The 26,489-nt window shown below is 40.8% G+C and overlaps 3 protein-coding genes across 3 annotated transcripts; 2 read left to right on the forward strand and 1 right to left on the reverse strand.

The window, feature by feature from the left end:
- Positions 1-2,468: 2,468 nt before the first annotated feature.
- Positions 2,469-5,192, forward strand: LOC134041918 (calcium homeostasis modulator protein 6-like). The gene is given in 2 exon segments (XM_062488972.1): positions 2,469-3,005; positions 4,785-5,192. Coding segments are annotated over 2 exon segments (945 nt in total).
- Positions 5,193-9,670: 4,478 nt separating this feature from the next.
- Positions 9,671-25,734, reverse strand: TRAPPC3L (trafficking protein particle complex subunit 3L). Its single transcript, XM_062488744.1, has 5 exons — positions 25,513-25,734; positions 23,571-23,668; positions 20,821-20,920; positions 10,851-11,036; positions 9,671-9,790 (listed from the first exon to the last, which is right to left on the reverse strand). The coding sequence occupies exons 1-5, from the start codon at positions 25,732-25,734 to the stop codon at positions 9,671-9,673; spliced, it is 726 nt and encodes a 241-aa protein (XP_062344728.1).
- On the forward strand, positions 11,810-14,753 carry CALHM5 (calcium homeostasis modulator family member 5). The gene is made up of 2 exons (XM_062488745.1): positions 11,810-12,349; positions 14,364-14,753. The coding sequence occupies exons 1-2, from the start codon at positions 11,810-11,812 to the stop codon at positions 14,751-14,753; spliced, it is 930 nt and encodes a 309-aa protein (XP_062344729.1).
- Positions 25,735-26,489: the final 755 nt, after the last annotated feature.

Genomic DNA, 26,489 nt, shown 5'->3' on the forward strand with positions numbered 1-26,489 from the left:
GTTAATTTAGAGAGCAAGAAAGAGCTGGCCTGGGAGCAGAGAGCTCTGAGTGAACAGGGGCTCTATAACTCCTTGGCCCCACAGCTCCTCACACCCAGGAGCCCCCTTGGGCTGCCCCCAGCTTCCAAAGCTGCCACCAGCTGGGCTCACCCTGGCCACTCCTGCACCCCACTTGGCTGCCAGCACAGCTGCTCCCCCATTTCCCAACCAGGGTGGTCTCTTCCCTCGCCCACCACTGTGAATATTTACTGGAAACATGTTTTCTTGGAGGAGGGTTAATCATTTTTCATGCAGAGCTCCCCTCCCTTTTCCCAAGAAGCTTGTTCCTGAAATCATATTTTATTACAGATAAATAAAACACTACTAAAATTAGGCTCAGAAAGAGAAGTAGTAGGGTTTCTTGGCTTTCCCCTGTGTGGTCGTAATCTGTTCCAGAGAGCTGCCTCTGGTCTTTTGCCTCTCTTGGTAAACCAGTGTTTCTTGGAGGCAGCCCATGCCCCTGTCTTTGTCAGTATGTGTCTTTGCAGAAATTTTACTTTGCATCTGTTTTGTTTTTTTTTTTTTTCTGCTGTGCTGACAGAGAATCACAGAATCATCAAAAAAGTTTGGGCTGGAAGGGTCCTTAAAGATCATCCAATTTCAAACCCACCTGCCATGGGCAGGGACAATTTCCATGAGACAAGGCTGCTTAAAACCTCATCCAACCTGTCCTTCACACTTCCACAGATGGGGCATCTGCTAAGATTTTTTCATGTATGATGAATTCTGGTTTCACCGTTTGCTAACCTCTGTCTCTAGCTGCCTCTAAGGGAAAATCAAGGTAACAATACTTGCCAATAATACAAAGTTATTCTTGATATTTAAAAATGAAGCACTGCTTTAAAGAACTGGAGAGATACTTACTCAGGCTGCCTGGCCAGAAAGCAAAATGGCATGTCTAATTCAGTATAGAAGAAATGGTGTTCAAAGTGAAAACAAATCCTACCTTCATATATACACTGATAGATTCTGAGCTTGCTGAGGTTATCTCTCAAGGACTGAAGAGCTTTTTATTATAATGCATATCTTGTTAAAATATCAGTTCATGGATGATTTAAAAAAAATCTAGAAATTATTTCAAGGAACTAGAAAACAAATGTCAGTATTCCTTTGTAGCAAACTGTGATTCAGTTGCATCTTCAATACACTGGAAATCTGGTATACTTCCTAATTCCTCTCCTGTGAAGAATGATACCTGAATCCTAGAGAACAGGTGGCAACATGGATAAACAAAGTATGCAAAGTATACATCAGATGAGGAATGACTCTATTAGGGTTTCCCCAGCCTGGGAAAGAGAGGGCTATGGCAAAGGTGTGCAAGACCATGAATTGATGAAGAAACCAAGGATCCACTCTCTTTTCTCTTTCACTTCCAGATCTTGGGGAATCAAATGAGATAGTGTCAGTTTGAAATGAAGGTTAAGCACACTTGCTATACAATATTTTGGATGTCAGTTAAGTCTTCATGGGTTAAAACAAAAGATATTTGATACAAAGGAAATCCCTGAAATCACACAGGGTGTGAGGGCATTGCCAAACTTCCTTTCTCTTCCCTGTGCTCCCAACTCAGCTATTACCTGGAGATGTGGCCAGGCTAACCTCCAGTCTGATTAATTCTTCCTGGTTTTACATCCTTTTTTGGTTGCTATACTATTGTACTATACTGCTGCATAAAAACAAGGGCTCCTCCAGGCCAAGCCAAGCATTTCATTTAGCAGTACATTTTTCTCTGCAGCAGCAACAGCTCAGCACTGAGCACAGCACATCTGCTGTGAGCCCAGCAGCCACCTGAACCAGCACTGCCTGCTCTGGACCCTCTGTGCCATCCCTTCAGCTGCCTAAAGAGCTGAAATGGGAACTGTAAATTTTCAAATCTCTGACCTCCAAAACACCTCTTTTTTAGGAGTTTATCAGTGGTTTAAAGACTAAACAAAGAACAAATGTAAGCAAACAAATTAATTTCCAGCATAACTTCTTAAAAATTGACATGATTATGATTGAATTTTCTTCCCTAAGAGAACAACACATATTGTATAGCTAAAAACAAAGCAGGATAAAAATCTGTATATGGTTCTGGGTAGTTTTCTCACATTTTTTTCACACTTTGAGTCTGGTGCCTCACTGAAGAAATGATGAAGTTTAAGCCATTGCTAGTCAAAATGCTTGTGTGGAAGAACACAAACTACTTTTATAGAAACAAATTTCTTCACTGTTTTGCTGTTGATAACTGGTGTGATCTCTGTTTGAATGTGCAGTGACTGCTATTTTCCTCTATGAAGGGTTTCTGTTCCTCAGTGTATCACCCCCACCATCAGAAACTGAAAGCTCTGCAAGCCTCTCCATGCTGTAGTAGCTGCAGGACACTTCTCTCTCCTTTTGCCTTTTCTGACAGAGATTTTGCTCCTCTCAAACTGAGAAAAGGCAGAAAAATGAGTATATTTCATAAGGCAGTGGAATTTTACAAAGGCCACCGGAACATTCTGGGTTACAGCTCCGTGTCCCTGCTGACGACTGCCATCGAGCACATCTTCTCATCTGTGGTGTTCAAGTGCCCCTGCAATTCTGATTCTGAAAACATGCTCTATGGTCTTTCCTTCCTCTTAGGACCTGCCTTCGTCCTCTTGCTGCTTGGCTACATGGCAAAGACCAGGACATGGCTTCTGTTGACAGGCAAGTGCTCTCAGGAGAAGCATCTCCAATGCAGTTCTGGGAAAACCTGTGCCCGCTTGCGCCAGCTGTGGGAGGTGACAGCCAAAGCCTCTGTGGCCCCGCTCACCTGGATAGCAGTGGCACTGCTCGGAACTGACTATTAAACGTGCGCAGCCGGCGGGAGCAGGCTGGCAGCACACTTCGTCTGTAGAGATAATATAACTGACTGCCAAAACCAGCTGCACAAAACACCTTGTGACAAGGCATTATCAGCAAAGACACCAAGTGAACTGCGGAGCCTTCAGGCACACTCCCAGGTAAAGCCTCACTGCTCTTCTCCTCACACTATGGTCTTCATCCCCAGCCACTCGGTGTGTAGTGGTGCCTCCTGGCTACTGTAAACAGTCTTTCTCTCATGTTATGTAATACCACGTACCAAAAGCAAGCAGCTAGCAAAAACTCATTAGCAAAAAAGCAGTAACAGAAAAGCAATATGTATATTTTTATGATACTTTCTGGCTTTGCATGGTAATGGTTTGGCACTGTCATTTACTAAATCTCATGGGCAGGGAACTAGCCTAGAGAACAGGACTCTGCACAGCGAGTTGTATTCTCAATTAACTCAGATGTGGTGTGAGTTCTTCTCCAATTTTATGTCTCTGAATACCTCAAACTTCTGCAAATAGGCATTAGTTGAGGGGAAGCTGATGTCTCCTTGCAACAGAGGGGTTGCAAGGAGACATCAGGAAAGAGAAACAAATAAGAACAGCTTGTTTGACTACAAATCTCAATGCTTGAACCTCTTAATAATTTCATACTTGTATTATAGAAGAATAGTTAAAATATATATGTCTTGTTAAAGTTTCTTGTTCTGAAAGGAAACTGCATAATCAAAACACTTGTGGATTGTTTTTTGTTTGGTTCTTTGGCAGCATCCCAATTTCGTTTCTACATTCATGTGGATTTTGTCCTAGGAAAAGGAAGTTTTGCAACTCCTTCTCAAGAAAATATTAAGAGTCGGTTAAGGGAGTTAAGTTTATAAGAGTTTATAATTACTTTGATTTTGTAAGTTCCTGTTTAGTACAAATGCCTATTAAAACAAAAAAAAAGTGGTTTTATTTGTTAAGTACTTAGCATGCTGCTTATCCAAGAAAAAGGCTGGAAAGGGGCAAAGTCTATACCACTGATTTTAGAAAGGGTAAGAAAGGAGCAAAACCAAGGAAGACTGACTGTTACTAACATTGCAATGGAATCTAGAAGAAACATCCAGTCAAACAAAAATAAGAAGCGTGAGCACATTTTTACTACTGACCTCTGTTTTTAATATCCAATCCACTTTCAACAAAATTAAGAACCAAAAAACGCAAACTCATTTTCATTTAGCACTCAATACTTTCTTCACTTGAAGAAAAAAGTCATCCTGAAGTAAAAGAGCATGTTGCAGGATCTCTGCCTGGAGCTTCCAGCTGATTTCCCCCGGGTAGAGGAGGGACCAGCATCTACTAGGATACTTAGTTTTGATGGGACCTCTGAGACTTGTCTAAGGATGTTAGAATCAGGTATAAAACAAGAACAAATTCCCATATTCAATAGCCAAATCTGTGTCCTACCTACAAAACACACAGGACACAACCTTTCCTCTGTGTCATGCAAAAACTAGCTGTTTTTTGTTAGTTCAAACATCAGGGAGATTAGCTATATTCCATAGCCAGCAGGAGCTCTGATTTGCAGCAAGAAGCAGACAGTGATTCTGCATCCTCCATACCATAAATGTGACAACAACTGCAGAAACTGATGGTCAGTACCTTGCCTTAGAAGTTAAGAAATCTGGATATATTTGAGTAAATAGCTTCCATCCATCTTCTCTTTTTTTTTGGTATTCATCCTTAATCTGACAAGATCAGATGAGGGGTGCAGAAGCTCTGTATGTCTGGCTGAATTGCATGTATGAGATCCCTTCTTTCGGCAGCAAGCAAACATATATATGCACTCCAGTGTGTCTTTGCTTACAGTTTTCATATTTCTTTGATGTTATGTTCTACACCCTCACATATGACCATGCAATACCACCATTAACTTTTTTTTTTTTTTCCAAGCTGCTTGGATGGCTCCTGATAGCCATCATCATGGCTGTGGCACTGATTTCAACATGCTTCAACCACTGCAGCTCCTCAGTCAGCTATCTCCAGCTCAAGTTCTGGAAAATTTACTCAAAAGCAGAACATGAAGAGTTTGAGATCAAAGCCAAAGAGCATGCAACCGAGCTAGCAAAAAGAAATACCAATTGCTTTTTTGGAGCCACTGACCCTGTACCATTTCATACTCCCAGCAGCAAAGACTGGCAGAAGATCTCATCCTTGTATACCTTTAATTCACAAGAGCAGTATTACAGCATGATACACAAGTATGTGAGCACCAACAGAGGCAACAGCACCAAATTCAAGGAAGAAGGTCAGAAGCACATTGTTTCACCATTTGTAGAGGAAGCCCAAGCAGAGCTCTAATGAAACAAATCCTTTGCAATGCTGGAAGTCTTTTAACCCTACTGATATAACAAGTCTTATTCTCTGCTCTTACTGAAATCTATGCAAACTGAAGATGAAAGCTGATAGCTGAAACCTTCAGTAGATTTGGTTTTAAATACATTTAAATGGGAACTTCCTTATGTTGTTGTTCATTGAGAAGAGTCATATGTAAAATAGTCAGCGTACACAAAGTTGTCAGCACTTATTATGTCAAATCATTACGAAAACCTTAAAAGCACTTGGCAGGTGGAGTGACAATATCAAATCAAAGAGACAAAAAAAAAAAACAGAATGGAAGATTTGATCAGAAATTCACCTTAGTTTATTAACTCACTCTTTACAATGAAGCTTTCAGTGAAGCTTAGAGCAATGTGTAGATTAAAAAATTTAGCTTGTCTTGAGGGATTAGGCTCATGCATAACATGGCAGTGTAAGTGAAGCTTACATATTAACATTAAAAGCACACTCATACATTTAAGGACATTAAAAATCTGCAATCCATATTAGCAAGTGGCAATATTTTTCTCAAGTAACATAGTATAAGAAATAAAGACTTGAGTGAAGAAAAACAAAGTTCAATTTCTTCTGAAAAGCTGTTGTTTAAGAGAGCATTTTAGATCTGCAAGTCAGATTATTTGGTCTGGGCTGTCTGTTTACTTCTCCCAGAAATTTTCTCTTTCCACACAATAAACCCAGAAATTATTCAGACAGACAGGAATCCCAAGAAGTTATTTGTTACATTCATATTGCAAGTAAGGAAGAAGGGAGGAGCCTGTTTTAACTAGCTGGATACCATGACCTTGGAAGCTTCTTTCTCACTATAAACTGAAACTATTAACACAAAGGCAAAACAAGACTTAATCCTGCATGTAGAAAAGAATTTTTAAAAAATACTCACCACAGTCACTGACTTGCTCAGTGCTCTTTTCCTTCCAAGAAACTTGAGGATACAGTGTAACAGTGAAGGCTGGTGGTCTGACCTCTTAGAGAGCATCTCTTTCTAAAAGGACCTGGGTGTGTGGGTGGATGACAAGCTGAATAGCAGTGTCCTGTGGTGCACTGGGAAAAGCGTGGCCAGCATGTCGAGGAAGGTGATCCTTCCTCCTCTACTCAGCCCTGCTGAGGTCACATCTGAAGTGCTGTGACCAGCTCTGGGCTCCTCAGCACAAGAGAGGCAAAGAGCTACTGGAGAGAGCCCAGCAGAAGGGCCACAAGGATGGTTTGGGTCTGGAACATCTCTTACAAGGAGAGACTGCAGGAGCTGTATCTGTTTAGTCCAGAGAAGACAGGATTGAGAGAGGATGTCATTAATAGCTCTCAAAGGTGGGTGGCAAGAGGAGAGTACCAGACTCTTTTCAGTGGTGCCCAGCAACAGGAGGAAGCAGCACAATCTAAAGCACAAAAAGTTTCATCTCAGCATGAGAAGAGCTTCTTTATATTGAGGGTGGGAGCGCACTGGCACAGGCTGCCCAGGGAGGTTGTGGAGTCTCCCTCTCCAGAGGGAAACCAGACCTACGTGGATGGGTTCCTGTGTCACCTGCTCCAGGTGACCCTAACAGTGGAGGCACAGCTGACACCAGCATCAGTCCCTTATCTTAAAAACTCCTCAGGTCTCCTCTCCGTGGACTTCACAAGCAGCTCCACACAGCATTGACTCATTTTCCCTTCTGTATGACTGGCTAGCTCCAGCCTGTCCCTTACACTACTGCCTAGCCCTACCTGTTCCTTGCACCACCACACGATCCTTCCTCTTCACAGCACTGCCAGCAGATTCCAACCGCAGCAGATTCCAGCTGCAGCAGATTCCAACTCCATCTCCAACTGCAGCCCCAGCAACAACCTCTCAACTACTGTTGAGGGTTAGTTCTCTCCCTTTTTTCCCTCTGTGGAATTTTCTCCATTGTCATGCTAAGATACCTGTTGGCTGGGCCCTGGTGACAAGGGGGAGGGGACGGGAGGGAAGAGGGAAAGCCCCGTGAGATTCAAACATCCAGAAGAGGAAGCGGAAGGCTGGGCCTCGGCCCATTTCCCCCACGGAGTTCGGACGAGAAGGACGATCGCGCCTCTCCTCCATCTCCGCCATCCCAGTGTCGGGAAACCACCATCGGACCCTGCCCGGCTGCCTTCTCGCTGTGAACTACCACCATCCAGCACTCTGCTGAGCACCAGGACCCACACCGTGAGCGGAGAGCTCTCTCTCCATCTCTCTCTCCCCCTGGGACAGCGCTGCCATCACCCCCAGCCCTCCTGCGGCTCTGCAGGACCTGCCCGCCCCCAGCACCGGGAACTGCAGCTCAGGGAAAAGGTGCCTGCAGCCAAAAAACACTGGAACTGAGTTACTGTTCTGTTTGTGGGTAATTTCATAGCTGTTGTTGTTCTTGTTTGTCTTGTTAAATATACTAGTAAAGAACTGTTATTCCTATCCCCATATCTTTGCCTGAGAGCTCTCTTAATTCAAAAATTATAATAATCGGAAGAATCACATTTTTTTTTTTTCAGTCAAAAGGGAAGATTCTGCTTTCTTTAGTAAACACCTGCCTTTCAAACCAGGACAACTACCTAACCCATTCTTTTATAACAGCCATCCTCATTGGACAGGCAAGGCTGTTTCCACTCTTTGGTAATTAGTACAGCTGTAATTCATCAGGGGAGATGGCCTTCAGCATTATCCTTACAAACTGTCCTCCTTGTTCAAGGAGGGTTGGACTGGATGATCTTCAGAGGTCCCTTCCAACCCTAGTAGTTTTGTAATTAAGTAAGAAAACAAGGACAGTATAGGTTATTCACTTTCAAGATAATAATCCTAAGACAATATTCTGTTTGTGTTGCTGGAAAAAGTAAAAATGGCCATTGCCAATAAACAACCTTTATTGTGGTCAGCCACACGTCCATCTCAACCAGCTGGCCATAACCAGCAAAAACCCCACTTAGGGCTCTTGCACAGGCAGTGAAATCAGACAAGTTCCACAACATCTTCCAGCTCTAAGTAAAAAGAATTTTTAAAAAAATTAATAATAATTTTTTAAAAAGTAAGCAAACTTGTTACTGGTTATAACATGTTACAGGTACATATTGCTGCTTCTTACTGGTAGCAGGTAACAGCAGCTGGGCTGAGACCAAGGCTGGGCAACAAATAGTTTCGTTTTTGTTCCCTACAAAATTGCTTGCTTAAAGCTCCATTGTGCTATTGCCACTACTGTACCAGACTATTAAGACAAAGGGAGAGAGATTTTCATGAGGACTGTACAGGTCTGGTGAGAGTGAACCCAAAGTAAGAGATTTCCCCACTTGGCATGATGAAGATGTAAAGCAGGCTGGGGAAAAAATAGGAGAAGAAGGCACAAAACACAGTGATAAAATCAGAGTTAACTCGGGGCTACACTAAACTTAGTCATTAATATTTCAGTTTAAAACAAGAGTTTTGGTGAGAGGAACATAAGATGGCATTGTAGGGTAGGGTGCTATGCTAGGACCTGGGGTTTCATCCAACCCTTATCCAGACATTTGGTGTAATCTTGCATTACACCAAACAACTTTAAACCTTTCCTATAACTTGGGTTTCTCAGAGGCTGCTCCTTCTCTGCTTCCCAGTCATGTTGTGGTAACAAGTCCACTGTCAAGAGGAAGATGTTCAACAGCTGGTAAAGGCCAGGTAAGAGGAGAAAACATGACCACCAAACCAGTTGTGTGGCAATCTCAGAATTTTAATTCCAGTTTCCTTAGGCAGGTACAGATCCACAGTGGCTAGACATTAAATACATAATACTTTTTTCAGTTTGGTCACAAGTGCTCCTGGAGAGATGGCTGACATGAAAAGGCCCATAGCTTGGAGAGACACAAGCATCACTGCAGTTGTCAGAGTGCTGCAGCCTGGTGTGTGCACAGGACTGAACAGGAGTGCCAGCAAAACTGCCTGAAGAGCTGGAAAGAACACCAGATCCTGCCATCCCTTCTGGTTTCAAAGACAGTAGGATGTCCAGCGTGGAGGACAATGAATGGCAAAGCATTACACATCAAAACATGGACCTGCATACAGCAATCACAGCAGATGAAGCCTTTATGGACAGCCACACACTGCCAGGGAAATAAAGCAGCTCTAACAGCCATGCTTTGAAACACTGCTGACAAACAAAATGGGAAAAGGTCATCACCTTTACCTGAAAACAGTTGGTATGCAGATTAATATTATACACACTGAGATAAAACTTCCATTAAGCTTAAGAGCCTGGGTATGTGAGAAGGAAGGGCAGAGCATTTCAATCTTATTTACTGATAGCTGTGTTATGACAATTAACATTGCTCTTCTCTGCCCTGCCCCTCCTCTTTACTGCCCAGCTCTCTTCACTGTTCAGCCAGGTGACTGATGCAGCTGACTCAGCAAAGCCATTTTTACCTGTTTTCTTCTGAAACAAAAGGCACAAATTATCCCTCAGCAAGGGTTTCTCCCAATACTTCCTTCATTTGTTCCTCCTGTGCTTTCTGTCTTCAGGCTTCCTTAAAAATGTAATTCCTATTTCTGTCACAGCATCTCCCTTCAGCCTGTCCTGGAGGAAGGAAACTTCTGCTGCTAAGTGAACCTAAAAAGAATCAGGTCTGGTCAGTTCAGTAAAGAAATGCCCACTTTTACACCCTCCTCCAGCATAATGAGCCTTTTTTCTCTCTCTTACCACAAGAGGACCCTCTTTCTCAGGTTTCATAGGAAACCTATCTAGATTGTTTTAAAATAGTTTTCCCAACTAAGCTAACACAAATAAAGTTTATAGACACTAGAATTTGTATAGCACATTACCCTTCTTCCCAGTGCTCTGCTTTCTTCTGAGACCCTAAATTGCATACTTGATGATTTTGTGATCACAGAATTTCTAGTCATATCCTAAGACTTATGATATAATACTTTTGTTAATTAGTCTTGTATCAGATACTATAATTCTGAGACTGATGTATACACATAACACTGCAGGGTTGAGTTTTTTGTCTCTTGAAATATAAGATATATGCCTAATTGGATACTGACTGAAATATAAAGGAGTCCTAAAGTACTCTCCCTGAAGAAGCTCTACAAGTCAGAAAATTTCAAATTATGCCTTTTATTTATTTCTTTGCAAAAACCTTAAATTTAAAAACAAAATTTGGATTGCCATCTGGTACACTTCTGATGCTTAAGTTTTAACATTACACTCATCCACATTTCGTTCTCTCTTTCATCAGGTACCATGGTAACCTGAGAATATTATTTATCTTGATATATTTGGAAAGAATCAGGGATGATTATTACTGGCAACAGCTGTGCAGGGAAGTGTGATAGGCTCCAGGAGCACAGGAGGAACCCAACATGCCCCTCTGTCCCTCCACTTTAAATGTTACCTGGCTTCCTGATCCCACCTAGTTTTTGCACCCAAGTCAGACACTGAATAGACTGAACAGCCAGGCACAGAAAGTGTGGAGGTGAGCTAATGCATGTGCTTCTCTACCTCAGGATCCAGGATCAGCCTTGTCTTCTTTTATCTAGATATAGACATGTAACCCGAGAGGTTAAACAGTACTGTATTTCCTACTTTTATCTGAACAAGTGATTTTGTTTTCCCGCGCTTCTGTGAATTAACAAAGAATGGAGAAAACAGATGTGCCCTTCCTTACCATTTCCAAGGCACCTCGAATCACCCCACAGAGGAGGTTACAATAGCAAAGCGATGCTCGTTCTGCTGGCAGCTCCTCCACAAAGTCCACTAGTGGGTTTTTATCCAGGATTAAAGAGAATTCATTCCCTGTGGCACTACTGCAGCTCACACTAGGAGTGACCCCAAGGTACATTTTGAAAGCAACCTGCAAAAGAATGAAATTCTGCTGCTTAAATGTGTTGTGTGCAAGCCAGAGGTGAACCTTTAGAAAGCAGCATCCTGTAGAACAATTTTGCCCGAAGAAGAAAGGGGGTAGAACCAGACAGGCTAGAAATCAAGGTACATTTGTCTCTTCTGTGATCAGCTTGAGCCAGCAATGCAAATCTAGAGCTATGTGATGCTCCAGGAAAACACAGCAGAGAGCTGCTCTTCTTTGATGCTCCTACATTTGCAACCTCACACAAAGTGGTTTTGCTGCTATCACTCGTCTGCTTTCAGTCTGCTTTCAGTCACGTCATACTCCCTTGGGACCATTAGCATCTATATTAGGCCATTCACTACCTCACCAGCAACTTTTACAATCACAGCTCAAGATCTTCAGCAACTGCCCGAATCTGTTTTCACTCTCATCTCCATCTGCAGCCACTTGAAGACACAAACAGCCCCCCAAGAGCAGGACTTCCAGGACTGCAGATTTCAGACTTCTTTGGTTAGACAGAGCACTGCTCGCTTTCTTCCCAGGAGCGGTGAACGCTGTGTAAATGTTCCACATCTGCGGTGCCAGCGGCGGGGTCCCCTGCGAGCGCCGCTCTCCGCGCAGCCCGGACATCGCCGCCTTATCCCGGCGTTATCCCGGCGTTATCCCGGCAGGGCGTGGGCAGGCGGGCTGCTCCTCCTCGGGACAGCCCTGCCCCGCTGCACGCCGCTGCCAGCGAGCAGAAACTGACTTGGTTTTCACCTCCTTAGTGAGTATCAGACATGGATGCTTTCCAAACAATCCTCAAGTTCTTTATGAACCGGAAAACCGCCATAGGTTACAGTTTTATGGCGCTGCTGACAATGGGAGGTGAACGCGTGTTTTCTCTTGTTGCTTTCAGATGCCCTTGCAGCAATGAAAACTTCAGGTACGGTTTGGTGTTCCTCTTCTCGCCAGCTCTAGTGTTGCTGGTTATTGGATACTTCTTGAACAGCAAGACCTGGAAACTCTTTACAGGCTGCTGGGCGAATCCCAGGAAAATATTCCCCAGAGGGAATGTCTGCCATTTCTTTTACGTCTTTGGACAAATCACTTTAAATGCTCTGGTAGCCCCAGTGATGTGGCTTTCCGTGGCTTTGCTCAACGGGACTTTTTACGAATGTGCCATGAGTGGCTTGAAAAATCCTGCCTACTTACACGCAGTTTGCCACAGCAAATCCGAGAAGTGCTTTGAAGAGCTACACAAGGTAGCCTGCGACAAAAGCTCCCTGCCCTTTTCAGAGAGTGACGAACTGAAAAGGACACTTCAAGCACAGTCCCAGGTAAGAAAAATTATAGACAAAGAGCATTATCTAGGTTGTACCGCTGCTGTGATTTATCTGTGGAAGATCCTGATGTCAGATGTGATGTTAAAACTGTTGGCTTCATGTAAACAATGTTTTAGCAGCCTTGCAAAATACAATCAATTCATCTTTTGGTTCAGTTTGAGCTGTTCCATATTTCTTAGGGGTCCCCACTGCTCGTGGGTTCAATAAAATAAGAAAACCTAAAGCTTTCTTCATGAATGGAGATTGCTCTAAAGAGAAAAGAAAAACAAAAACAAACCCCAGAGGGATTATTTAGGAGGCTGAATTAAGAGATATCTCCCCATTAAAGGGGTCTGTCCTATTAAAAAATTAATGCCACACTCTCCTATTTAAATCGTTGTGATAACGGTAAGGATATTTTAGGTCGCTAACAGCAGAAAAATACTGAAAAATAAGATTTGTGAAAAACCATCTGACTGCTTACACAATGCACTTCTATTTGTGTTCCTCATTTTCATGATGCCAAATGTGAGCATGTTTTTGTCCTGCTTAGAGGAAGTGAGAAACAGTAAAGAAAGGAGATCATGAAAAGCTGAGATCTTACTACATTTTACAATATTTGTGCAGTACAATTTTGCTCTCTTGCATTGTAATGCAAATAAATTCAGAGGCAAAAATCAAAATGGTGGAGAGAATAATAAAAAAATGTTACAGAAAAGGGAAAACACTCTGTGGAGCCAGCAAGTTTTTGTCAGGAATTGTATCCATCTGGAACAATTTCCTTTCCAAGAGCTGGTTTTATTTTCAAGTCCTCATGCAAACAGGAAGAAGACTGCACTGCAAGCAAAGCAATTTATTTGATAGTTTTAGAAGGCAACAACAGATAGTGCTTAAGACTTTAAGTTGTATATATAGGAAATAGTGAAAGATCAGGGATTCAGTTTTAGCATGAGAATATGCACCTTCCAAGCTGCAAGAAAGTGAAAAATTGCAAAGAAAGTGATTTTTCTTATACCCATAAAAATCATTAGTCAGTACAAAGTGATTGGGGGGAAAAAAAAGGAAAGCTCTATCTGCTCTTCCATACCAGTTCCTAAGAATAGTTGTTTGTCAAGCTCCATTATTTCTCTATTTCACAGACTTCCCTGAGGAAACTTTCTATATTCCATCAGCAAAATACAGATTTTTACTGGTGGCAATTCTTTTTAACATCAGTGCAAGAGTTCACATGAGAAAGGATGCAGTTCTCCTTCTCCAAAATAGAAGATTTGTCCCACATTCCCAGATTGGAACTTTTCCCACTGTTTGAAAATATGTATTCCTTTTTTTTTTTTTTTTTTTTTTTTCCCCCCCCACACACTGCAGTGAACTAGAGGAGTAAAACTATTGGCTAGGCCAGTGGCACAAGGCAGGGAAAAAATTGTGTTCACACTACTGCTCTCCTTAGAGAAGAACATCCCACAATAACAATTTCAAGCACATTTCTCTGCTCACTCCCCTTGCTGAGGAAGCAATTCTGAAAGTAGGTATTTTTAAAAAAAAATGTTCTTGACAGAGTTTTGTCAACATCTGAAGCTGCTACAGCAAAAAGAAGTTCAGTGATGCTGGTTAATTAATGTAGTTGTTGTGTTGGAAGCTTTTTACTGATAAAAAGAAGACAGAAAACAAAATATCTAACAGAGGTCACAGTTTAAAAGGTTGGTTGATCTGGGATAAAAGTTACTTGCCCTCTTTCATTTTGTAGTTTGTCATGATTCAAATTTAGTAATTCTTGTTGGTTAGTTTTATGTAATGCTTTCAGGAGTTAGAAAACACTTTACCCTTTACCAAAGAGACACCAAAAGGAGCACTATTGAGAAGCCTTTATGCTGATGGACTTACTCTTCAGTCCCCATGTGGATGTCCCATTAACATCAGTGCCAGCACCCAGTGCAAGCAAAGCCTGGTCACTTTGTCAGACATTCGCGACTCAAGTAGCATTTTCACTTAGGTCTTTTTAACCTGAAACTGATTTCTTTTGCTTTCCCAGATTTTAGGCTGGTGTGTGATAGTTACCACAGCTCTCCTCTCCCTGCTAACCACTTGCTGTGCCAGCTGCCAGTCAAAAGTCAGCCACCTTCAGCTGATGTTCTGGAGAGTATATGAGGGGACAGAGAAGGAGCAACTGGAGCAGATTTTCCAGCTGTATGCCACCAAGTTGAGTGAGCGAAACCTGAAGTGCTTTTTTGAAAACAAGGAACCAGAACCCATTTCCCTGCCAGCTTTCCAGGCATGGGAAGACGCTTCCCAGCTCTACTCTTTCAGCAGCAGCAAACAGCATTATAGCACGATTCACAGACTAGTTGAAGAAGGCCAGAAAGGAATCAGTGAGGAAAGAGAGACAAGGCTGGACCTTGAGGACAGAAGGGATATACCATAGACCAAGTATATCTTCAGCTTTATAATATCTTGTTAATACAGCACACTTCTAGCTGGTTTTGTCTCTATATTTTTTCACAATGGCCCCTTCTTTATTGTGCTTCCTCACAATTAGATACTTGCTCCAAAAGGATGAAATGAAATTGTTTCCCTACACAAGTAAAAGGCTGCAGTACTCCACAGCACCCAGGGTTCACATCACTGGCTCAGCATCAAGAGCTGACAGCACAAAGAAATTAATAATGGTTTCTACAAGAGAGTTTTAACAATATGCTATGTAAAATATGCTATAGTGTGCTTGTCCTATGTAAATCAAGAGACAATCAACAAGTAAAGTAATTTAAACTGTGTGAATATAATAACAAGGTATGTGTGGCTTTCTGACAGCCCACAGAAAGTAAAGGTTTTCTCTGCAGGTCATTTCCAGGCTAATCGCAGCCTTCTTTTGAGGCACCAGTGAACCCTCAAGGCTTCTCTGTCTTGGGATATTTTGCCTTTGTAGAACATCTCCCTATTATCTGCTCCCAATCCAGACCTTCTTTTTGTACGGATATAAAGTTCTAGTTTTGAGTGAGTTTCAGGCACTGGGTGCAGCCTGTGGTGCTGTGTAATATTGTTGTTTCTGGGCCTGCAGCCAGTGTATAACAGAGGGTCTGGAACGAAATTCCAATTTTTAGGACAAGAAAATATTTTTGTAGAAGACTGACTTTCATTTTTTTGAATATCCTAGGAAAACATAGTGTCTGGAACAAGAAGAGCCAGAAGGTGAGGCAACTGCACAGTCAATGCCTCTGAAAAATGCATTTCACCCCAGAGCCTTGTGCTTTACCTCATCCACTTGGAACTCATCGCAAGGCTCTCAGGGCGTTCAGAGTATTTGCAAAGGTTTTGTAAAAGGACAACAAAGTTACTTTCCCTGGGGTGGCTGGGCAGGCTTTTGTGCAGCATTTTATTGCCAGCCTCCGAGTCTGCAAAGAATCATAGTTTTGCTGTGCTTGAATCATGCTCTTCTCAGCAAACCAGCTGTTCCGCTGGTTCTCATTCTCTCTGCCCAGCTGTTCTCATACTCAGCAGGTAAAAGCATCTATATACAGACCATTGCTCTTTATGAAATAAAACACAACAGCTATTTCAACTCTCTGCTAAAAATTTTCTCCTTATGTTTTCAAGAACTTGTGACCTTTGAAACAATGTTTTAAAGTCCTTTCATCCCAGATGACCCACTCAACATGTTAGATGCTTAGATGAGCCTGCTGCAGCTGAAAGCACAGGTGCAACACTGCCAGAATGGAAGTCCACAACAGCAGACCCTGTCCGTGACACATACACCAACCATTTTCTCCCCAGGATCCTCTCCTGGTATAGCATCTACTGACTTTCAGGCTATATGACCCTTTCTACTTGTCTGGTTTTATCTTTCTTTATGAGAACTGCCCCAACATCTTCTGTCCAGCCCCATTCCACCTCCTCCCTGCAATTAAGGAGAGACAACACACCCCCTAACAGGACAGCCCCACTGCCTGGGCCAAACTTCCCTTTCCAAAACTGTCTCTCCACCTCCTTCCTCAGATAATCAAAGCAAGTATGGATGTGATGGGGAGGACAGCAAGTAGGTTAATGAGTTGATCAAAGAAATGTGGGAAACAAGTGGGTTGATGTAAAGATAAGGCCTCCAGTGTGACATAACAGCTGGGACACACGCAAAAGCATAGCTGGAACAAAGAAGGGTAGGATCCCACTTAGAGCTTTTGGTATCCTCTTTTCCCTCAAAAGAAAGCTTAGGGCTCTGCACCCGAGTACCCCAGGCCATTTGAAATGGCAGCACTTCCCAGCCCTATCTTCTGCTTCATTGTGGAGGGGCAAATCCAAGGTGAATTTCCCTCTTCTCCTCCTTGCCTGCTTCATGTTTGCAGGTAATTCATGTTGAGAGTGTCTCCACACCCTAGAGCAACTGCTGAATACTTTGTGCTGCAATGTGTGCCTGGTAGGAGCCCATCTCTCACTGATCCTCATTCCCAGGACCGTGTAATGCTTGTATCTTACCAAAATGCTTGTGACTTAATGCAATTTCCATGTGGATCCTAGAATACTTCTATAAAAACAGGCTGAAATAACAGCCAGTTTGACCCTATGTTTCCATCTGGAATGTGGGTTTGGGAAATTTACCTTAGTCCTTCAAGGGGCTACCGCAAAAGCTGCTTTCAATCAACATTGTCCCTGAATTCAGCAGCAACCATGGCAGCTCAGAAAGAGATAGACTATTGTCAACGCTGTCCAAAACAAACTAAACACCCAACAAATAAAACCACACAGCACAATTAACATTTTCTGCTGGAAAATTTTGCATTAATTCTGATAGCCATCAACATGAGTATACAAGAAAACAGGAAACTTCTGTTTAATTCTCTGGGCTCTGTCCCTCAGTTTAGCAATTAAAATTCTCTTAGCTCTTCTTCCACTATGCGTCTGCTGCTCCATGAAACTTGAAGTCTGTGTTACAAGAATAAAGACTTTTAAACCATGCTAAGCCCTCATATGCTCTCAATTTAGTTTCAGCTGTATTATGCATTATGTTATCATGAATCCGTCCAAATTCTATTGTTAAAAATTCCTGTGTAAAAGAGAACTTGCACGGAAACTATGCAAAAGAAGTAGCTGTTTTGCAATGGAGCACCAAATTAAGGCCAAATTGCAAAGCTATAAAGTGAAAATTGTGAAAATGTCTTGGCATGAACAATAATTTAAGTGCATAGATAAGCAGTTCAATGAATATAAATGATTTTTGCTTAAAACCAGGCTATAACTGGACAGCAACTACTTTAAAACTACTTTAAACCACTTGCAGTTTCTCAGAGGACAAAACAAAAGTCTTTTCAGTCTTTGTGACTCCAAAAAACTGGAAAGTAAAATAAATTAGGTGCTTTAAAACTTGCATTCCATAAATCTGCCTCTCTTTTATCTACAAAGTGGAAGAAAAAAGAATCTCTGTTTAGACACATGCATAGGCTTGCCACCAAAATGATGCCCATATAAGGCAAAATCTCACTTTTGAAAATGTTATTTGCAACTCTATGACATTATATATTGCATAACAAGAAAATAAGACCTATGCAGTCTGAATTTAAAAATTGTCACTGCCCTTTTTCAAAGTCTCAACCACTATTCCATCTTTCTCAAGCAGCAAGAATAAAAATCGTTAACATTTTTATGGTGCTTAAACACAGTCTAGAATTACTGAAACATTTAGGAAGCCACTAACTTATCAGCTCTTCTACATGCTACTGGGGACTTCTCACTACCAAACTTTTTATGCATAAGTCATGATGCCAAGTAAGTAGAGACTGTTAAAAAAATTAAAACCACTGTTTCAGACAGCATAATAGCAAGACTAAGGAAGGACCAGATTTAGTCTGCTTTAAAAGGGAAAGGCAGCCAAAACAACATTTCTGCTAGCATACTTTTCATTCTTAGTATTTTTCCATTCAGTATTTGGAAACAGGAAGATATATTAAGGGTCTTGCCATCTGTTGCTGATTCCAAACTTCTCTTCTGAACTTTTCGTTGCTCTCCACAGTGCAGCACTTCAACGTTCTGTTTACTGTCTACCACAGTAAACTCTATTACTCAGCACAGCAACCTACTTAGGCATTTCCTTCTCCCTGCTGAGGTCAGAAAACCAACATTTACCAGCTTCATAAATTCTGCCAGTTTCTGTCAGACCTTCAAACTGGCCATATGTCAATATACAGGGAGCTCGTGTGGCAGCACCTTTCATGACAAGGGGAAGGACTTCTCGGGTCCTACAGCTCTGGACAGGTGGGTGAGGTACTGAATGTCCATAATAAGGCCCATCTCTGAAGCCACTGCTTTTCAGGAACAGATCTATCCTTAGGCACAGCACTGTTTAATCCAGCAGTGGAGCCTGTGAGCCAGCACCAGCTTGCTGTGCAGCAGAGGGTGTGGTCAGGCTGCTTTCACTTCTGGCACACTCAAACACCTCCTGGTGCTGGAGAAGGCAGTATAAACATTAGATCTAAAACCAGAAGCTGTTTTTTTGCAACTCATTTGATCAGATCAATTACATCAAGGTCCCTTAAGGAGAAATTGAATTAAAAATTTGATATTGCAGGATTATAGAGAAAAAAATATCAACCTCATTTCAAAAGTAATCCTCAGTTATACTCAGATCCAAATTCTGAATCCCATCATTGACATTACTTCTTCAGCTGGGCTTTGTTCTTAATATAATTCCTCAGTTGGTTTCCACTTTTTACCCCAGCTTGCCAGAAAATCTACTTTTACATGTCCTGTTTCATCTCTTTTTTAATTCAATCCCAGCTATAACCATGCCAAGTCACAGGACCAACATGAGAAGTCAGTGAACACCATGAGAACTCAGTGTAGAAGGGCTCACTTTGGCTCCTCATCAAAACTTGTTGGCCCTTCTCCAGGCCACTATAAGGTAGCAGTAAACCCCAGGCTTTGCAATCTGAACCAGTGGTGGAAGTTTTAAGCACCCAGTCAACTGCTGTAGGTGCACCTTTCCTCCAGTATTTGTTTCTTTATATGGGAAGCTGGCTTTGTACTCCTCATTTTATGTTTTTTCTTTTGCTTCATCTCTCCCACATCTCAGGCTGTGGGAACACCCACAGCCTGATCTTAGACTTCTTTATTTTCCAAAGAACTGCAGGGTAACAGAAGGCTTGGCTTTAACTACTTGACTTGCTTAACTGTCTTAATTACTTTAACTTTGAACTGGTTTTACTCATCCTCAAACAGATTTATACCTCTGAAGACTTAATGCAGTTAAGTATTTAAGCACTTTCTCCTGGCTGGGAACACTCCTGCTGAAGAGTTAAGCAGACCATTTAAACACCTTCATGATTCCAAACTAAAATCTTCAAGAGAGTATTTGCAGTTACTTACTGGGTCACTTTAGACATGTTTTGTTGGTAAGTGACTCAAACAAATGTGCTTGAAGTTTATTTGAAAATTGTTTTGCCAAAGAAATGTGAAAATGCTGCCCATATCATATTTTTCCTTGGAAAAGTTATACTCCTACTACAGGACTCCTTTTAGTTTGCTAAAAATAGTCTCTCAAAGGGACAGTGTGTGCTTTAATGTTTGTTCCAATCTTTCCAAGTGATTTTTTACTTCTCCTAATAAGTCTTTTTAGAAGTACAAGCTGGAGAGAAATAGTGTCTTTTTCCATTGTTAATTTCTCACTATATTTTGCTGTTGAATACCCTCTACTTAAGAATGATGGTTCAAATGTAATAATGCATTTATAAAGAAGGGAACTACGAGGAATAAGACAAGGAAAACCAGATATCTGACATATATATGAAAATAAAATATTGATATATCACCTGAAGAAAAATGTAAACATGAACAAAAAATATGACTTTGCAGCCTGGTATCATTTTTTTAAATGAGGCAGTGTATTTTAAAACAGTGATTGAAATGCTGCTTGTCTCCTCAGTTTTATTCAGCTGTCTTCATCATTTCCAATGGATCCTCTACCTCAGTTCAGCTTCTTACTGGGAGGAACTTTGTTATATATCATTCTTATTTAGATTTCTCTTTGAAATTCACAAACATTCTAACTTGCCCATGGGGGCAAAAGTACATCTTTAGAAACCTGTATCTTTCTTGTCTGACAGAAGTGTGAACAGCTACTCAATAAAAGGGAAATTTCCATCAAAGTAGGTGAAAGTACGTGTGCTGATTTTATCTTTTAGATTTTATTATTAGATTTGTGGGTAGTCAGGAAAACGTTCCTCTCATTTTCCTTTCTTACAGTTCTTTGATAACACTAAGGTTTTTCTTCTTGTAGAAAATCCGGCAGCTTATTCTTAATATCACCATTTTAAAGAAAAAGATATCTAGGATAATTAAGGCGATGATGAAAAGAGTCAAATGGCAGAAGTAAAAATATCAAAGTTTAACATCCGTATGAGGTGACTAAGACTTATGCTCCTAGAAAGTGAAAAAATGAAGGGAATATATGATTCTAAGCTAAGACCACTGAATCTGATAATGCTTCGGAAAATGCAAATCTTATTTACCTGTGCAATCACATCTGCAGTTTCAGAATAACTGCGGCACTTCTTCACAGCTGAACGAGCCAAAAAGTCATCAATCAGCCTTATGCCAATGCTGTATCCCCTAAGGAGGAAACAAGGAAAGGCAACATTTTAAAAGGGGAACTTCTTTCTGCTTGCCATCTCCCTAATGCATCTCTTACACTTCCTCAGCAAAACAGCTGCATGATCCTAATTGAGTGACTTTAATGACAACATATTTTGCTGGTTTATGTTCTTCTTTCTACCACATTTTGGAGCACAGTGGGACTGCTGTTCATGCAGTCATTTAAAGAATCATACTTCTTTAAGCACGATACTCCTGGCAAGGATGATATGGATTATCTACACTGTTTGTATGTTGTCTATACCTACAGACACCAAATCCTGGGCACCCTCACTGCAGCATTCAGGTGCCAGGGGATCCCACAGGAAATGCACTCACACCTGATCTCTTTCACTTTCTCCTCATACCTCTTCACCTCATTTTTCACTCTTCCTTCACAATTAGCTGTTTGTCGTTTTTTTCTAACATGTTATCTCCCTTCATCTGACTACTTGACAAAAAGAAAATCCAGAAGCTGTTAGTTAACACATGCTACCAATAGGTAATGCTTTATAAAGGGAAGGCCTGGTAACATGGCCCTGACCTGTTACTCAGGCTAAATAGATGGGAACTATGGGAGAGTGGCTCAGCTGGAATAGGGGTAGAGAAACATGAGAGAGGGGAGAGCCATGAGACCCAAGCTGTGAGACTGCTGCATGTCCACATCGTGGTGTGTGGTGCTTGGCTCACTTGGGCTTGGTGTGCCTTAAAATGATGTAAACTGATAACCAGCTAACTGCTTAAAAAGGCTGGGGTTTTGGCAACAAAGGGCACTCCTTTGTACTCACCTGGGGTCCCTGCATTGCTCATTACCACAACACAGAGTTTTGGTACACCATCACCTCCATTTTGTGTTTAAAATACTACATTTTTTTTAAAAAAAAACACATAAAAAGGGATGGAAGTTAATGGAATTTTTATAAAACAAGTATCCATTCCTAACTCTGATACATTAAAAGGTCAATACATTCTTAGTGTGCAAAATAGCTGTGACTCCAAACATTTTCTGAAAAACGGAAAGAAGCCAACACGAATGTTATATAAGAATGGGTATTCAGCTCAGAAATATTTTTAGGAAATTTTTCATTCTCAGTTATGTGGATGTTGGCAGTGTCTGTTCATTTGTCAGAGGCCCTACACCTTCAGTGAAGCAGCCCAAACCCAGTGGAGTTTCTTACTCATTTGTGTACAACATCTTTGGCTAGAAGACAAACAGTGAGCTGATGACAAGACCAAAAAAAGTGAGTTTGGCAGTGAGAAGATTAAAATTGCAGTATGTCATGTGTCTAGAAACAATTAAATATTTATCCATTGCCTAAGTATCAATATAAATAACACTGACAAATGTATCATCAGCATTTAGCAAGGTATGTATTAGTGACATATGAGACTACTTAAACACATTTCAACTTTTATGCCTTAGATTTGCAAAGTCAAGTTAATAACAGATTGGTAAGCAGCTACTTGGCAACTGTACAGTGAAAAACACCCCCTCTCACTATAAGACTATACATGTACACAGAGAGAGAGATAAGTACACTGTCCCCACCTGTTACACCTGTCTGCTGATATGTGCAGTTTCTTTGTGAAGCTGGGCTGTTTCATAGTCACAGACGTAAAGAACACACTGATTTAATGAAACCTGTCATGATATGATCAAGTCTTCCTCAAAACAAAAAGATTTTATAGCAACAATTACAATAATGAAAGCATAAGGAGCAAAATCTGTCTCCACATCTTCCAAAACTGCTCTTTAGTAATTCCTACCATGGTATCATTCAAGAAGCCTATGCATTTATTAAATGTAAGATTTTCTCCAGAGCTGAATGAGAGATGAATATAAAAAAGTATCTGAGGGATGTTATCCCTCATATGTTTGTGAATGAATTACTTTTCTTTTTCTCAAAGAATGATTTTTAAATACTCTCATGGATAGTTATTGGACTACAGCTAGTCTGCAAACTTTCAGGTTAATAGTAAAGTGGTCAGGGTATTCTGTCCACTGTGATTTTTGTAAATCCATTCTGCATGTCAACTTTGCCCAGAAATATAAGCCTTACTGTTCTGCCAAAGGCCTTACTATATGTTCTTGTTAACCAGCTAAAAAGTTGTTTCTTGGTGATTTTCTATTATATTGTTATTTTTATGGTAACAATGCCTAGGAATCTCAGTCAGGATGACAGGGTTTATAAACACTGGCTCTTCATTTTCCAAGGATTTTTCATGTGAAAATCCACCTTCATTGACCTTTTGTGCTATCTCACTCATTGCTGTATATTTTTTTAAAGGTGAGAGGCTCATTTGTCTGTATCCCAATGAGGGATATAGGATATGAAATTTAGAAGATTATATTAACAATTAACATAACTAAAGGATCAGCAAGGAACAAGTGTAAGCTATGAAAACAATCCTGACACTTTTCCTCAGAGAATTAAAAAGCTAATTGTTGAGCTTAATTCACAAATCAGTGTTGTTTCTGTTGACAGAATATTTAACCTTTTCCCTGTCTTGTCTGTAACTATAGACAGAATGCTGGAACTTGTGAGATAACAAACAAAAAGCAGAAAGGTAATCTATACACAAGCAAATAGCATTATGGATAAAACTGAACATTTAAAGTAGTACTTACATACTATCTAAACAGGCGTTGACATCTTCATCTTTTTCATAGTCCTTGCACAGCTGGGCTACCAAAGCCCCATACGTGAGTACAAAAAGTTCTCTGCTCTGTTAGAAAATATGGAAATTGAAAATGAAGTGAACTAAAATCCAGCTTTTCCATATTTTTGATCTGCTGCTCATTTAAAGCAAGCAAAAATGACATTTAAATTAATAAAGAAATTTTGTCCATGGATGCATAATCACTGAAATTCACATTTCAAGCATGACAACATATATTGATCCTCACTTGAATTTGTAAGGGATTTTGCTTGTCAGAAGTACCATTTCTTGGTATACTCAGAATTCCTATCATCAGTAATTCTTGCATCTTGAATGTGTGTATGCTGGATAGACAAATGCTGTCAAGTGCCACCCAAGAATAATAACAAACAGCAGCAGGAAAAGAGGCAATGAGCTATTAATCCTTTTGCAGTAGGCACAACACTTCACAAAGGTAGGGTTGATCAGATTCAAATCATTAGTCGCTTTCTCCAAAAAAGTAAAAAGTAGATAAAAATTTAGCTCAGAATGATGAAAAAACACTATAATTCAGCACAAGTGTAGAGAATAGCAAAAAGATGAAGGGGATGGTGAGGATTGCAGTCCCTTGCCCAAGGAACATGGGGAGCAACTGAAGATGCCAAAGGTGTATCTCTGCACTGATCCTGTCACAAGCACTGCTGTGGGGTCTTCAGCTGGCAACAATATGGAGGAGAGTTTCCTTCTCTCCCTGCCCTGTCAGATCACATCCATGCACTGCAGAACTGTCTGTGTTCAGCAGGAGTAGCAGCTGGCCTTTAAGTGAGAGATTAGGCTGACTCTTAGTAAACTTCTTGGACAGGAATTAATTAAAGGAAGTGCTACAGCCCTGTGGCATGTGTCAGACCAGAGCTGCTTTTTGTCTCTAGCCTGTGGAAAAATAATAGTAAATACCAATAAAAACAATAGAGAACAAATCACATTAGCAAAGTAAGAACAGTTTGGTGGAAAGATTTCTTCCTGCTTCCTTTGCATCAGAAATTTGGAGTTTAACCAGTGTTGCTGTTTTAACAAGTCACTGTTCAAAATCTTAAGCAGAACCATTTTCCAAACTTATTTTAGACAACTCCTGTTTAAAATAATATTGCAGTCTTGGCCAAATTCTCAGTAACAAGTTTTCAATGGAGTAAATGGATATCATACAGGTCCCGTGTTGTTTTGTTATTATTGTTCAGCAAAAAGTCTCTGTTGCAACAAGAAAATAACCTCAGAGAAACTTAAGCATATCATATCAATGTAATCAAATTTATCAGCCACACTTGCAATGCATTGGAATACTTTTTGACCATAAACTTAGGTACACTAGCTGTAATTATATTACTCTCTTCCATTTATTTTTCAGTGGAGACTTCTGTCTTCTTTTCAGAAATTGTTACAACGTTGTCTTAAAGCCTTCTGGATTTTTTCCACTGCCCAGTTCCTGTCAAAAATCACCATTTACCATACAGAAAGCCCTAAGGCTCTAAACTCCTGAAGAAAGGTTTGTGTGGAATCGAACCATTCAAGCATAGAACAGAGATCTCCTCTCTGTGTTTCACTGAATGACTATCTAACCACAGAGGTACATAAACTTACCTGGCATTTGTATCTTAGGCCATAAACACTTGAAGCAGTTAGATTTCTGCTTCTGAGCAGACTGCAGTCTCAGAAACTTAGTGCCTCTCTTTCCCAAGCCTGTACAGAATCCCAGCATTAGGAATAGCATCCATAAATGCTGCCAGCAGCTCCGCTCTTGTACCACCAATCTTATCCTTATCCTTTTGGTACTTTCAGATTGTTCAAAAATAGAAGACTACACAATGCATCAATAAAATAATGGGTTATTCTTACTCCATGCACAATATAAATAACACATTACAAAAATGTCTTACTATTTTGTGGTTCTCCTTCTTTCTTCCTGGCGACCGAGACATGTTGCTTGTGTGACTCCTGATGTATTTGATTGTCAGTTTATATCTTTTCTTCTTCAAGGAGCATAGTTTTCTCCCAGTCCTCTTTCTCTTCTCTTTTCTCCTCTCTGCTCTTCTGTCTTTTGCATGAGATGTGTTTGCTGCAGTCTGTAATGCTGCTGATGCCCCACCTATTCTCTGCATGAGCCGAGCCCTTTGGGAGGAATTTGACTGGCAACTGATCTGCCACTGTCCACAACATAAATAATCACTCTGTCCCTAGGAATGGTTTGTAATCAAATACACGGCTAACAGACACAGGAAGTCAAACAGGACAGGTCTTATAATTTTAGGGACAGTAAATTTATTCTGTTGTTTGTATCAGATTTTGGTGTTTGGAGAGCTAACAAAAACTTCCACTCTGAAGAATAAAAGTTCAATTGCAAGATACTGCTGCACAAGTGAAATAAAAATTGATTGTTTTCAATCTAAAGAAGCTATAGTCTTCTGCCAACTCTGACTGCTGTAGTCTGGTGAGTTAATGTCTGCCTAAGATAGGGAAGTGGGGCTTTTAAGGCACTGCTACTACCATGTTTGTGTAAAGCTCCCAGGGCAGATTGAGAGAACTTCCCAGAGGAATAAATTCTGTACCTGTACAGCTGCCAGCTTGTGCAAATGGCACTTTCACTAATAATGTTCCTAGGAGGTATTCTATCATTCTTAACCTGTTATAGCCCCTGTTTCTCAATATTCTTGAAGTGAACATCCAGGCTTAGTTCATCTGTTTTCTCCTGTGGTAAATCTGGCCTATGTGGTAGCTTTGATTTGCAATGAACTTCAGCTATGGTCACTGGTAAATTTAGAAAATAATCAGGTAGTTGTCTAGTTGGTAGTTATGGGGTTTACTGGCATATACATTCCTACCGAGTCCTCTTAGGAAAGGAAGTAACAAATATATG

Source organism: Cinclus cinclus, chromosome 3 (genome assembly GCF_963662255.1).
Source record: "Cinclus cinclus chromosome 3, bCinCin1.1, whole genome shotgun sequence".
Lineage (NCBI taxonomy): Eukaryota > Metazoa > Chordata > Aves > Passeriformes > Cinclidae > Cinclus > Cinclus cinclus.

Excerpts from the sequence above, each read along its gene's own strand:
- CALHM5 (XM_062488745.1), top strand. The coding sequence starts at position 11,810 with ATGGATGCTTTCCAAACAATCCTCAAGTTCTTTATGAACCGGAAAACC. Across the intron at positions 12,350-14,363 it reads CACTTCAAGCACAGTCCCAG|ATTTTAGGCTGGTGTGTGAT; the intron begins GTAAGAAAAATT and ends TTGCTTTCCCAG.
- TRAPPC3L (XM_062488744.1), bottom strand. The coding sequence starts at position 25,734 with ATGCAGAGAATAGGTGGGGCATCAGCAGCATTACAGACTGCAGCAAAC. Across the intron at positions 23,669-25,512 it reads AGAAGGAGAACCACAAAATA|AGCAGAGAACTTTTTGTACT; the intron begins GTAAGACATTTT and ends ATTTTCTAACAG. Across the intron at positions 9,791-10,850 it reads TTCGAGGTGCCTTGGAAATG|GTTCACTTAGCAGCAGAAGT; the intron begins GTAAGGAAGGGC and ends GATTCTTTTTAG.